The sequence below is a fragment of the Podarcis filfolensis genome, assembly GCF_964270895.1.
Source record: "Podarcis filfolensis genome assembly, chromosome: 8".
Taxonomy (NCBI): domain Eukaryota; kingdom Metazoa; phylum Chordata; class Lepidosauria; order Squamata; family Lacertidae; genus Podarcis; species Podarcis filfolensis.
Window position 1 is genome coordinate 43567403 of NC_139611.1, and position 14015 is coordinate 43581417.

The 14015-nt window shown below is 48.3% G+C and overlaps 2 protein-coding genes across 6 annotated transcripts; both read left to right on the forward strand.

Moving 5' to 3' along the window:
• The first annotated feature begins 166 nt into the window (after nt 1-166).
• TMEM231 (transmembrane protein 231) lies at nt 167-6057 on the forward strand. The gene is made up of 7 exons (XM_083626542.1): nt 167-306; nt 394-557; nt 2145-2273; nt 2606-2749; nt 3579-3660; nt 3772-3877; nt 5525-6057. The coding sequence occupies exons 1-7, from the start codon at nt 168-170 to the stop codon at nt 5703-5705; spliced, it is 945 nt and encodes a 314-aa protein (XP_083482668.1). The 5' UTR covers nt 167; the 3' UTR covers nt 5706-6057.
• Nucleotides 3884-12718, forward strand: CHST6 (carbohydrate sulfotransferase 6). 5 transcript variants are annotated; one of them, XM_083626522.1, is made up of 2 exons: nt 3884-4475; nt 10071-12718. In XM_083626522.1, the coding sequence occupies exon 2, from the start codon at nt 10092-10094 to the stop codon at nt 11268-11270; it is 1179 nt and encodes a 392-aa protein (XP_083482648.1). In that variant the 5' UTR covers nt 3884-4475; nt 10071-10091; the 3' UTR covers nt 11271-12718. The 5 variants fall into 5 exon arrangements, with proteins under 5 accessions (XP_083482648.1, XP_083482647.1, XP_083482645.1 ...); XM_083626521.1 differs by lacking the exon at nt 3884-4475 and adding an exon at nt 6208-8310; XM_083626519.1 differs by lacking the exon at nt 3884-4475 and adding an exon at nt 7835-8326.
• The last annotated feature ends 1297 nt before the right edge of the window (nt 12719-14015 follow it).

The window sequence follows — 14015 nt, forward strand, 5'->3', positions numbered from 1 at the left end:
TCCAGAAGGTGGGGCGGAGCGGGACAGCGCAGTGGTCACGTCGCGAGGCCCGGCCCTCCGCGCATACATCTTCGCGCCCTTCCCGCGCTGATTGGTTGACAGCGCCCGGCCCGCAGTGGCGCGCGGCTGCCTGCGGCTGTTTCCCGGGTGACGGGCTGTCGCCTGCCATGGCCTGGCTAGAGGTGGTCTCCGAGAGCGGCGGGCGGCGGCACCGGGTTGCGCTGTGCTCGCTGACGGCGCTCGGGCTGCTGCTTCTGGGCGTGCTCACCTACGTGCCGCCGCTGCTGGTGGCCTACCGGAGCCACGGTGGGTAGCGCAGGGCCCCCAGGGCGTCCCTTCCTCGTCCTGCTCTCTCCTTCCCTCTGACCGGCGCTGCTTCTTCTTCCCTTCCAGGCTTCTGGCTGAAGCGGAGCAGCTACGCGGAGCAGCCGAGCGTCCGCTTCCGGCACGAGGTGCTGCTGGTGGGGCAGATGGAGGGCGGCGGCTTCGTGGGCTGGAGCTCCTTTCCCGCCTGCAACCGCCTCCTAGGCGACCGCCTGCGCGTCCCGCTCGTCTCGGTAGGCGCCTCTGAGCGCGTGCAAAGTGCCTCTTGCTGGGGCGGCCAGTGGGGGCGACTCTCAGGGCATTGGCCGCGGACGGGTTTCCTCCCTCCAGTAGCCCTTTAGATCCTCCGGTAAATAGGAGCCGGGCATGAGCAGCCTTGACGATGATGACTGCTGAGCTCAGGCTCTCTGCGGGCTCGGAGTTGACAGCAACTATAGCCACAAAAGAGTGACTCTTTGCCCAGCTGGAACCCCCGCCCAGCTCCCAGTACAGTATGTTCTCTCTACGATGAAAGGCTGAGTGGAGGTTGCTGGTCTACAGAAGCCTTTCCCTAGAAACACCTCCTGGCTGCCCTTTCTCCTGGTTTCCAGGTGCGTTTGGAAGAACATCGCCTGCTCCCATATCTCCTTCTAAGTTAGGAAGTGGTAATGGCAGACTCAAGGCTGTGCTACTCCTGTACTGTCTAGATGAGAACGCAATTTTCTCAGCCAATAAAGACCCCTAACCTCTTCCTAACCCAACTGGTTTTCAGTAGCCAGGGTAAACTTTGGCCCAATTTGTTGCTGGTAGCCAGTTCATTGGTGCCAGTTCTCTCATGTTTGAATCAGAGTGCACATTTCCCATATCAGAGGATGAAACAAAGTGACACTGATTGAAGTTGGAGATGATTGAATTTCTGACACCTCAGACTGGCCTTGTGGTCAAAGCTGTGGCTCGCAAGTTGAATAGATGAGTGATTTTATCCACAGAGTGATTGCAAAATCATGGAAGTGAGTAATCGAGGCTTCAAGTGGGGTTCAACTGCTTTTCCTAGGGCAGTCACCATCTAGGATGACTGCACTGGGTGAGCCAAGACGGAGATGGTTGCTGCCACAACATAGTCCTTTAAAATGAATCTGTTTGGCTGTTGGTGTGAGGCAAAAAGTGTGCTCTGCTTTGTCTGCCTACAGCAGGAGACTTGCTAATGAAGCAGTGGGAGGAAGTACGGTACCTGAGAGCAAATGGGCTCATGGCTGTCATGCCACTGGTTAATTAGGCCATAGATCTTGATGGGAAATCAGTGACTCTCCAGATGTTGCTGGCATCACCCCTTGATGAGAGTCCTGTAACATCTGGAGAGTCAGTTTGCTCCATGGGTCTTTGGCTTCTAGGTCACCGATTTCAGCAAATCTGACATGATTATGGAGGCCCCCAAATCCCAAACTTACTCTGAACAACCAGCATTAAACTGGATGACTTGAAGGCTGCCTCAGAGACCAATTTGAACCTGAGCCTTTTGTGGCCAGACCAGAACAGAGGGACTGGGCAGGTGGGGGCCTACTCCAAGTTCCCTAGCAAAGGCAAAGGGGAAACCTTTGGTAAAGAGTATTGAACATTTCCCATCTGGCCTGGGCTTATCAGTTTTGCATGATCCTGTAGGTGGCTGTATTCTGCCATTGCAACGGTGCTTTGGTGCAGGCACCTTGGCCTATATTGAATCTAGCATCTGTATTGGGGTGCGTGTTTCCTCTTTACCTGGCGTTGCATCTGTGTAGCTGACATGTAATTGAAATTATTGCTAAGAAGTTTGCTTTAATAAAAGTTCCTGTTATGCTTGCTAGGCTAGAGAGGAAGACTCAAATCAAGATGGAATGATGGACCTGTTAAATTTTCGCCTGGAGCTTCCACTTCAAGCTACAGAGCAAATAGTTGGGATCCAGCTCATTCTGACATTTACCTATCAGTTGCAGGTGAGTGCCACAAGCCAAAGCTTTCTAGGTGCCACTCAGTGTTTGAGGACAGGCAGCCTAATCCTCTTACTTGCTGTGGTGATGGCGGCTGCTGTTTCATTTACTCAGTATCCCATGCTCAGCTAGTAGAACAGCTTTCTATGCAGCTTTTTTGGTGAGGGGAGGTCATGGTAGGGAGGAGTTAAGCCTCCCTTCCCCAGCTGTGACACATGCACACAAACTGCAATTAAGCTTTGGTATTCTGAGTGTTATGTTTGTATCACTTGTAGAATGATTAAGGCTGAGCCATAAACCTTTCCTTTTCTCTCCCCCCCTCTATGCTCCCATTTCAGAGAATGTCTACATTCGTGATGCAGTGCATGGCCTTTTGGCAGGCCTCTTCCCCTTTGCCAGGGTCAAAGGTCTTTGTGAGCGGAGACCTGAAGCTTCACCAGAGGCAGCCGCTTAGCCATACTGGGCTGGACAGCAGATATAATGTGAGTGGCCTTTTACATTTCAGTCCTTCCAAGCAGTTTTGTTGCCCTTTGTGATGTCTTTTCCACTGCAACTGATGCTGCTGGACTCATGCACTAATTGCAAAGTGTGATCATGCCAGTAAAATGTGCACTGTTTGATATTCAGGTTATACAGCGGAGGAGATACTAATTTCACATAGCATTCACCTAGGTAAAGGTAAAGGGACCCCTGACCATTAGGTCCAGTCGTGACCGACTCTGGGGTTGCGGCGCTCATCTCGCTTTATTGGCCGAGGGAGCCGGCATACAGCTTCCGGGTCATGTGGCCAGCATGACTAAGCTGCTTCTGGCAAACCAGAGCAGCGCACGGAAACGCCGTTTACCTTCCCGCCGGAGCGGTACCTATTTATCTACTTGTACTTTGACGTGCTTTCGAACTGCTAGGTTGGCAGGAGCAGGGACCGGGCAATGGGAGCTCACCCCGTCACGGGGATTCGAACCGCCAAGCTTCTGATCGGCAAGTCCTAGGCTCTGTGGTTTAACCCACAGCGCCACCCGCGTCCCTAGCGTTCACCTATGTCACAACAATTCACCTGTACTGTGGTATTGCCAAGCAACAATCTCATAAAAGGCTAAAGAGACTTCAGAAAGTCTAGTGATCTCTTTGACCGCCACCCATTCTAGCTGGAGCATGTCTAACCTGAAAAGGAAGGGGTATTGTTAGGGCTGAAGCAGGCAGGGGCCCTTCTGGTCTGCATAACTCTTATCTCTTGCCTGAGACTTACATTGTGTTGCCTGCCCCAACATGTCTGTTCTTGTTTTTTAATACAAAGTGTTCTCACTGTGGCAGGTATCTGTGATCAATGGTACAAGCCCTTTTGCCCAGGACTATGATCTTGTGAACATTGTTGCAGCATATCAGGAAAGGAATGGTGAGTTTGCATTATGCACAGTCCTTTCTAGGTTAACTGATACTTGTTTTTCACCAGCTATTTCAGAATTATGACCAAATGCCTACAAGGTCTTTGTTGTTTCCTTTGCAGTCACAACAATTTTGTCTGGTCCCGGCCCTATCTGGGTGGTTGGAAGAGCACCTGATGCACCGTTTGTGGTCCAGACAACCATTCACTACCCAGTGGAACTGATCCTATATCCTTTGGCTGCTAGGTGGTTGTAGTTTGGCCCGCTTGGTCTCAGTCTGGCATGAAAGTGGTGGAAGCTGTTTTGAGCTGTGCTTGGCAATCGTGGCACTTGGTAGGTAGTGTGCTACAATCTGAATGTGGAGAATGTAGCTGCTGGGTTGGACCAATAGAGAAGAATGCCTGATGAAGAATTCCATGAAGCTTGCCTTGAGGCAAGGTGGTGTCACTGTAGACCACCAAAGGTGGTTGATTGAAAGAAGATTATCTTGAGTAGAGGAATGAAATCAAGAAAGCATCCAAAATAGGAAATGTTGTAGCTGTGGTTGACGTCAACTACCATCACATAGACTGGCTACATATGTATTCCTGTCTTGACAAAGAGATAAAATTTCCAGATACCTTAAATGAGTGTGCCGTAAACAGTTTGTCATGGAATCAACCAGAGGGGACAGTGACCTGGGATCTGATGGTGCCCAGCACCCTTGTGCAAGATGTAAGTGTTATTGAACCAGTTGGGAACAGTGACCATAGCGCTATTAGTCAATTGCCAGGAAAGTCCAACACACAGTCACTTTTGACTTCAAAAAAAGAAATGTCCCTAAAATGTAAGTATTGGTAAAAAGAAAGCTGATAGGCAAAGTTAAGAGGGTCAAATTACTCCAAAATCCTTGGGAGTTGTTTAAAAGCACTATATCAGAAGCTCAACTGGCGTGTATATCACAGATCAGGAAAGGTACCCTGAGGAGCAGGAGTATGCCAGCATGACAAAGGAGTCAAATGTGTGTCAAAAGAGTATGAGACGGTGGAGAAGTTGAATAAATTATTTGTATCTTCGTAGAGGAAGATAATAGGAGAGATCCTAGGGTGTGAATTTAGGTACTGAGGCAGATGGCATTGATGAGAGATGTAGATTTAATAGACAAAATAAGAACTGACAAACTCATCTCAAAAAGAATAGTATAGATTTGGAAAAGGTTCAGAAAAGTGCAACCAAAATGATCAAGAGGATGGAGCAACTCCACTGAGCAAAGGTTGCAGCATATGCATAGCATGGAGAAAGTGAATAGAGGAAAGCTTTTCTTCCTCTCACATGAACTCATGGGCATCTAGTGAAGCTGAATGTTAGAAGATTCACGGCCGATAAAAGAAAATACTTCTTCATGCAGCACATCATTAAACTCGCTCTCACAGGAGGCAGTGATGGGCCCAATTTGGATGGCTTTAAAAAATTAGGCAGATTCATGGAGAGCAAGGCTATCAGTGGCTACTAGCCTTGATGACTATGTTCTACCTCCACTCTCAGAATCATTATGCCTCTGAATACAATTGCTGGGAATCACAAGTGAGCAGCATGTTGCACTGCTGTCTAGCTTGCAGGCTTCCCACACGCATCTGCTTGGCAGCTTTGAGAACAGGATTCTGGACTAGATAAGCCGTTGACCTGTTACAGAAGGCTCATCTTATGTTCGTAACTTGTATTTACATAGGGATGGGAGTTTTCCTTGTGTCTCCTATTGTTTATTGAGTGTTCTCAGCCACCTTTCTTTTAGATGCAGATCTAATCTCTCACTTTGCTGGTCATATGTGTTTGAGGTGTGTATTCTCAACTTGTGTGAAGACACTTGAAAATCGAATTTTCCTTGACTCTTGCTACATATCAGCCAGGTTTCTGGGAGATGATTAAGTTTGCCTGGATTCAGTATGTTGCCATCCTGCTGATCTTTCTTTGGATTTTTGAAAGAATAAAAATCTTCCTTTTCCAGAATCAAGTACTAAGCACAGTACCAGTGACACCAGTTCCCCCTGGATTGTCATATAAAGAGCACCAGTCCTGAACATGCTCCTAAAAATACCTAAAACTCCAACAGGATGAATAAATATCCCATGCTTTCACTTTTTTCTTCAGCAGCTTTGCACATTGAAGATGAGGAGGCACCTGTGTGTTTGTGGTCAAGGCTGATTGCAAGAGTGAAAAGAACTCTGTATGTCAGTTCTCTCTGAGCCAAGTATTTCCACTTGAGGTGCTATTTGAGCAGCATATTGGGAACCTAATTTGCTGCCTTGCATTTTGTCTTCAGTTGTATATGAAACACTATCTGCACACACCCAGATAGTGGCTGAAGGAGCTTCAGTTGATAATGAGATACACTGTTTTAAGTAAATTCATTCTCTTTAATACTTTTATAATGGATTATGTTTTGTTATTTCTGCACTGAATTTCAGGCTTGCAGGTTTGGTTAATCCCCTGTTGTTGTAATCCTACATAGGGATTTTAACATAGAAACAAACACAGCCGTATGAAAAGGCAGCAATAAAATTGCATTTCCGAGAAGGCAGCATTAGCTAGTCTGTTCAGTCTGAGAGGACAAGGGTAGGGAGAAGCCTGCCCACCTCCCACAGCAGAGCAAGCATGCCTGTTTTGTACAGTTTAGTTCATTTATTCTCACTCTCCAGCATGTTCCTAGGGTGGTTTACAAAAAAGTTAATGTTAAAACAAATGTTAAATAAACAGTGAAACACCACAAATTAAAAGCATTTAGCAGACATAAAACAAATGCAAATCATGAAAGATGAAAGTAATTAACAGAAGATTTTAAAAGCCTGGATTTTGTTTAGTTTTTTTAAATTTATTTATTTTTAGCAAAACTGTCTTCCCTGGGAGTCAAAATGACATCCTGGAAACTTGCGCCTGGACATAAAATGGTGTATCCTGGTGAGGTATTTTCAGTTTCTTGTCCCCCAGAAGATTCCTATACATAGCTAAATAGTGCAAAGGAGGCAACTGTGGAAATTGTAAAAAAATTGTTCCAGTAGAAACAAAGGCAAGGGAAGCATAATAACTTTTATTAGAATCAACTAAAATGTTACAAAGTAGTGAGCAAGACTGAGTTCTCCAGAAGTCTTCTGCAACAAAGTCATTTGCCACTAGAATGAAAAAATTAGAGGGGGAGCAGGCAGTGTTTGTAAAACAGCCTTAAAATGTAATGTAGGCTCAATTAGGCTAGAACTGTGCATTACTGGAATCAGCCAGCACTCCACCATAGAGCAGAATTGGGTCTTCTGTAAAACCAGCCATCCAAGCCTAAGAGGCAGGTTCTGACTGGGGCCAGTGGTGTTTTCTAGGAACCATAGGAAGCTGCTTTATATTGAGTCTGATTCATCTAGCTTGGTATTATCAACTGGAATCTTTCCCAACCCTATCGTGGAGAGACTGGGGACTGATGCTTTGCATACAAAACCATGTGTGATGCCACATCCTTAGACTGTGCTATAGTTTAGCATTTCCCCTTTGCCTTTAGTCCATTTTGCTGTTAATGTTTTATGGCAGTTTATGAGAAAAGTCAGTCTCTGCTCTTATTGGTTGCAGCCAAAAGGCTGCTCAGGACTGCATAGAATGTAAAAAAAAAATGACCGGCGTCCCCCCTCCCCCAAGTTGAAGGGCATTGCCGTTCAATTGTGTGTATGTGGGGCAGGGCTTACCTCCCCCCCCCCTTTATTTTATTCAAGTTGGCACCCCTGCGAGAAAGTATTTTATATACTTTTATAAATAAGCAGTGGGGGGCAGGAAGAGAGTGATGGGCAACTACAGCTGCCTCGTTTACATTGCGGGGGGGAGAGGCGGCAGGCTGCACTTTGCATTGCTGCCTCGCCCCCGTCCTTTCACCGACTGCAAATCAGGCGCCAAAGCGCTGGCCCAGCGCCCTAAGGCCTTCGCATGCATGAGGCCCTTAGGAGGTCTACAAGCAGCCCTGCAAGGTAGACCCGATCAGTGTCGAGTCTGCTTCCTAGTCCACTACAGGGCGGGGGCTACGGCCGCAGGCTGCACGAAGCGGCGGGCCTGGTCTACGCGGCTCCTTCTTGCCCTTAAAGCCGCGGGACGGGCGCCTGAGCGGCAGCGTGCGCGAGAAAGGCGCGTCAGCATCCCGAGTCGAGCAGCCTTGTCGGGAGCGCAGCGACGCGGAGTCCGCCTCCCCTCGCGTTGGTAGCGCCGTCGGGTTCCTCCCCCCTCCCCCCGGTGTGTCATCCCCTCACCAAGCATTGGGGGGCCGAAAGGCCGGCCACGCGTGGTAAGCGAGAAGCAGCGCCCCCGTCGTCCTCGGAGCTCTCGGCTGATGGGCGGAGATGGAGGATGGCGGAGCCTGGACGGCGCGCACGACCTTGCAGGGGGCTGGCCTGGGCGCAGAGCCCACCTCCCGCAGAGGGGGCTGCTCGGCCTCCCGCCCTGGACCGGCCCCTCCTTGGCGCCTCCCTCCGGCGGCCGCTCCGGGACGCGGCGGCGGCCACGTCTGAAAGCGGCTCATTGTCTGTCTGCGGAGCAGCGGCGGCGGCACCTGGAGCGACCCGGCGAGGGCAGCAAGCCAGTCAGCCAGCGGGTCTCAGCCCCCAGGCCCCGCCTGCCCCCTGTTTTCCAAATTCCCCACGGCTCGGAGGAAAGCGCTCGTGAGTCTTGGCCGAGGTGAGGAGCCGAAACGGGGCAGCCGCGGGGACTCCGGCCCAGGACAGCAGCTGGGGGTTCCGCCTCCCCCACCGGGTTCTCCCGGGGGCAGCAGCAGATTCCCTCTGCTTGGCCATCTCCCCCCGCCCGCCCTCGCTCTCCTCCACCTCCACTCATCTCGCGCGGGACCCGAGAGTCAGGCCCGCGCGGCGTCGAGGGCTTCGAGGTCTGTGCGCCGCCGGACTTGGAGGCGCGGCAGGCGTAACTCAGAGAACGAAAGAAGCCGCGACGGCCTTGGGGCGCGTGCAGAGTGCGCCTTTATCCAAGCAGCGTCCTCTTGGCGGACGCTGGCTGAAGCCGTGGCGCATCTCAAGCAGCCGCCCTTAAGCTCTCGGGTCGGGAGAAACGTGCATCGCTCTGGGCTTCCTCCTGCAACTGCCTGCCTCGCTGCTTGGCGGTGGATGGCTCACTTTGGCACAGCTCCGGGGTCTCTTCCTCCTCCTGGCACTGGTTGCAGTTGGTATCTTTTTGCACAGGCTCTGCTTGGAAGTTGACTCTGAGTGGGTCATATGTCACGGGAGAAGTTATGCTTTACTTGAATTTGTTTTTAGGGAGGGGGGAGTGATGGTTACTTGCATTTTCTGCACAGATTGTGCAAATGAACTAGAACTGTACCCTATACTCTGCCTTGAGTTCCTTGGAATAAAGGTGGGATAGAGCTATGGACAACAAATAAATACTTAAAAAACAGATTTGTCCATCTCCGTATCTAATGGTCAGGGGTCCCTTTACCTTTACATTTACTTGCCGATCAGAAGGTCACGGTTCGAATCCCTGCGACGGGGTGAGCTCCCGTTGCTCGGTCCCTGCTCCTGCCAACCTAGCAGTTCAAAAGCACGAAGTGCAAGTAGATAAATAGGAACCGCTCCGGCGTTTCCATGCGCTGCTCTGGTTTTGCCAGAAGCGGCTTAGTTGTGCTGGCCACATGACCCGGAAGCTGTACACTGGCTCCCTCGGCCAGTAAAGCGAGATGAGCTCCGCAACTCCAGAGTCGTCCGCGACTGGACCTAATGGTCAGGGGTCCCTTTATCTTTGCCTTTTTACTCATTTAGTATAACTACTTCAAAGCTAAAGGAGACGAGGCTGACAATTAGCTCTTGTCCCCTCCCCACAGCATCTCCAAAATTAGGTTGAGAAAGACCCCTGTTAGTAAACTAGTGAACCTCTATGGAGACCAACCTTTGCCAGTCTGGTGGTGCCTTCCAGATGTTTTGAACTACAAGTCTTTCACCTTGCCTATGCTGGCTGGGGCTGATGGGAGCTGCTGCAGTCCACTAGTCCCTGCACACTTTCCCCTGCAGATTAGAAGACAAGACACATCTAACTGTTTTCAAAAGATAACTTGAGATTTTCAGAATGCTAAATTGAGCTTTGGGTCTTGCATTCTGTTCTTCCACACACAGCAGAATACAATCAATGTGGAATAAAGACTGCCTCCATTGCCCTGTTTCCCCCCCACCCGAACAGCAGTGTGTTTGTTCCAAACTCTTTTGTACTCTCTGAACATCACTATTGTCTCATCCTCCAGCCTGCTGTTTTTCATGGCTCTCACTGACATGCATATCTGAACTGGTTAGTCGTTTCCGGGCATTATCAATACAATATGTATGGCAACCCAGGCTGTTACTTGTTTGCATGCAAGGTCCTTGTGTGTCATCGTCATCCTACTGAAAACTGAACAGCTCCCCCTCTCTTTTTCCTCCAGTTGTGCTCTGCTTCAGCCAGAATGGTGAGGATCCGAATATCCAGCACTACAGTTGCAATCTTCCTTGTGATTCAGACAGGATTTCTACTGTTTTTGTGTGTTCAGCATGGTGGCTTTATGTCTCAGTCTGAAGAGAAACCACCCCAGGTGCACATTCTCATCCTCTCCTCCTGGAGGTCAGGGTCTTCCTTTGTCGGGCAGCTCTTCAGCCAACACCCTGATGTCTTCTACTTAATGGAGCCAGCCTGGCACGTGTGGGTAACCATGTACCAAAACAGCGCCAAGGTCTTGCACATGGCAGTGCGGGACCTCATCCGGTCAGTCTTCAAGTGTGACATGTCGGTCTTCGATGCCTACCTGCCATGGAAGAGAAATGTGTCAGATCTTTTCCAGTGGGCAGTGAGTCGTGCCCTGTGCACAGATCCTGTTTGTGAATTGTTCCACCGCACTGATATCACCAGCGAAAGTGCCTGCAAGGCTGTGTGTGGGAAGTCCCCCTTCAGCAAAGTGGAAGAAGCCTGCAAGAGCTATAGCCACGTTGTCCTGAAGGAAGTCCGGATCTTTGACCTCAAGGTGCTTTATCCTCTCCTCACTGACCCCTCCCTGAACCTCAAAGTCATCCACCTCGTCCGTGACCCCAGAGCTGTTGTGAAATCCCGGGAGCAATCAGCAAAAGCTCTTGCCCGTGACAATGGGATTGTCTTGAGCATGAATGGCACAAAAGTGGAAGATGGCCAGTACAAAGTCCTGCAGGAGATCTGTAGAAGCCACGTTCAGATTTATGAAACAGCAACCCTGAAACCTCCAAGTTTTCTGAAAGATCGTTACTTGATGATCCGGTTTGAAGATCTTGTACGAGATCCTTTAGTGGAAATTACAGCAATGTATAAATTTTCAGGTCTTCAGCTGACCAGCAAACTTGAAAACTGGATCTATAATATCACCCATGGACAAGGGCCAAGTAGGAAGAGGGAGGCCTTCCAAATCACTTCCCGAGATGCAGTCAATGTCTCCCAGGCATGGAGGACTGTTCTTTCATTTCAGAAAGTCAAGCAAGTGCAAGAGGTTTGCAAGGGTGCCTTAAATATACTCGGGTACCAACTTGTAGATTCTGAGAAAGAACAGAAAGATCTGTCATTTGATTTAGTGTTGCCACATCGAAAAAGTCAATTCAGCTGGGCATCCTTTAGTGAAAATTAGGGGAAGTATGACTATCTGTAATCTCTTCTTCGTTGCCCAGGTAACTGGAAAATATTTATTTTGATTGCTGAATTCTGTGCTTCTAGTTATCGTCCTTTTTGCCATTTACATAAACTAGAGCAAATGGAATAAAGGGGTGATATGTAGTTCGCAGAAATATATCCTATTGGATCAGTCATTGTACCACACTGTCCTGCTATATTTGTAGGTATCGGGAATGCCTTTTTTTATTTAATAACAATGTAGAACTTCCAGAAACTGCATTATATTTGACATAACTCTTCAATACAAAATACTTTTCCTTTGCTTCTGAGAAAAGGGCAAGAAAGTAACTATGATATTCTGGGTTCTGCATTATTTTTTAAACAAAATATGTTCACGTGCTGGGCTGTCAAATTACTGATAAATGAGCTTTGGTCTTCTTTGCTCATGTTAGCTAACTCTCTCAATGGCCACCTTGTTTAGGGTGGAGGAGTTGAAAGAAAGCCCAGTGTTGCTGTTCAAATGAACCATTTGGCTGCTGTCTGCTCTGGTGACAGACAATGGGCTGGTCCCTAAAATCATTATATATGTGTTATATATACGTGTGGGAGAAATCTCTGTATGCAGTACTGAATGCCCACTTCTAATGAAGGCCATCACTGAACATGTAATCTTTTGTGCTTCATAGCTGCTAAAAAAATAGTGGGGAGAAAAGAAGAATTCTGCTAGAGATACGCAGAAGAAACTTGGGGCTTATTCTCTTCTTTCTCTTCAAAATTAAAATACTGCCATTGGATTGGACAGATGACTATGCAAAGACTATGCAAACTGGACAGATGACTATGCAAAGATTGTTCAGTGCTTCTTAATGTGGCTGCCATATGCAGGTACTTTGGAATATTTCTCCAGAGGCACTTGCTGGTTGCTTTCTTTCTAACTTTGGCTGGGGTCCTAGCATCTGTTCGTAATGTCATTGAGCTGACCATGGGCCTCAGATATTTCCCCAGAAGGAGGGAACCTGCACCTATGGGAGATTTCCTTCCCCGTGAATGGAGTTCCTCAGCCAAAGGCACACTTCACTGTGCAGAGCCTGTACTGTTAATCCAGAATCCAAATTGCAGAGATGTGGGAATGGGTCCCACCATCCAGGATTCAGAAGTGGATGGGGGGAAGAGCAGTGGATAGTTTCTCAAAAGTGGAGTGCTGGGAATCAGTTGTGCCTCTGGAAGCCCCCGCTCCCCACAGTAAGTCATGATTTGGAAGGTGTACAGCTGAACCACAGGCTGGGATGGGGGTTGGGGGTGTGTGGGGAAGGTTGTGTTGGGAGGGGAAGTAATCTTTTCCCCTCACACATTTATTCTGCAATTAGAATGGGCTCTGGGGCTCCCTTCCAGTTCAGGTTTGTGTTGGGGCTGAATCCCACTGCTTTGTACCTTTGTATGTTAATAAAAGTGCTATTTCCATAAGTCTGTGGTGAATTCTCACTTAGAGAACCATTTGCTAATCAGGTTTCCATGAGGAAGGCCAAGTAGATGTGACCAAGATGTGACCCCCCCCCCCTTAAATTGGGGTGGATGGGTTCCAGACTGAATGGAGGGGGGATGCTTCTCAACTCATAGATACTGCAGAAATAAATGATTAACACTCTGGTAATATTTGAATGTGGGACATCCAACACAATTTATAGCAGGTTCAGAAGACACGGGAAATTCCATCACACACTAATCAATTCGCCTGTGGAATTGTTTGCCACTGAATGTTGTATATATAAATTCAATAAATGATGTTACGGTAAAAATCTGGGTGTGAGGCTGCTCTGCCACCCAGCTCGTCGGACTAAGTCCGCGGATCCCTGCGGAGGAAAAATGAGCTCAGCCGGAGACAGGAGCAAGCTGCAGAAGATCCAAGTTTATTGCGCAACAGGTTCAAGGCGAGATTGAACAGCGAGAAAGGGGTGACATAAACTTTTGAAACTTCCCTCCATGTCCCAGAATACAGTGCAAAATACATCCCAGTTACATCATGAATACATTAAAGAGAGGTTGGGTTACACAGATTACATCATGAATACATTAAGAAGAGGTTGGGTTACACAGGATTAACATATGGAGGAGGGAGGGGGGAATATGCAGAGCTGGAGATATGTGCAGATAAGCACATCCTGATGAGAAGACAATGGTCCATGTACTGGCATTTCCTGGAGGAAAGGCTTGGCAGAGTGATTTGACAGGATTAGGGTCTTGACACCTTGCTTGAGGGATTATGGAGGACAGGGGAGGTGTGATGGAGTCCTAGAGAAATTGAGCAAATTGGCACATTGATTTTCTATGAATTTTATAGATTTTAGTCCCTTTTGACATTGACAATTGGAAATAAATTGATATATTGTAGCGAAGAAGAAGGTGAAGAAGACATCCCCCCCCCTTCCGTATCAATGATGATGATGATGACGATCATTTCTGGCTCCAAGAGAATTAAATTGGTCTTTTTATGGCCTCAATAGACAAGGCATTGCAAAATGCAGCCAGGAATATCACATGCTGCTCTCAGGGTTGTGCTTTTTCTACATCTCTGAGTGATCTATAAAGAAAAGCTGCTTCAAATGACAATGTTGGGGGACACCTTAAAGCATGGCTAGCTATGCTGTGGATCTTCAGATGTTGTTGGTCTACAACTCCCAGAGTTCCTGATTGCTGGAATGGTCATGCTGGCTGCCTGAAGCAGACAGGATTTGGGAATCTCAACAACATCTGGAGGGTCACA

Coding starts and splice junctions, on each gene's coding strand:
- TMEM231 (XM_083626542.1), top strand. CDS start 168: ATGGCCTGGCTAGAGGTGGTCTCCGAGAGCGGCGGGCGGCGGCACCGG. Junction 558..2,144: donor TGCGCGTCCCGCTCGTCTCG/GTAGGCGCCTCT, acceptor TATGCTTGCTAG/GCTAGAGAGGAAGACTCAAA. Junction 2,274..2,605: donor CATTTACCTATCAGTTGCAG/GTGAGTGCCACA, acceptor CTCCCATTTCAG/AGAATGTCTACATTCGTGAT.
- CHST6 (XM_083626518.1), top strand. CDS start 8,930: ATGGTTACTTGCATTTTCTGCACAGATTGTGCAAATGAACTAGAACTG. Junction 9,014..10,070: donor TTGAGTTCCTTGGAATAAAG/GTGGGATAGAGC, acceptor TTTTTCCTCCAG/TTGTGCTCTGCTTCAGCCAG.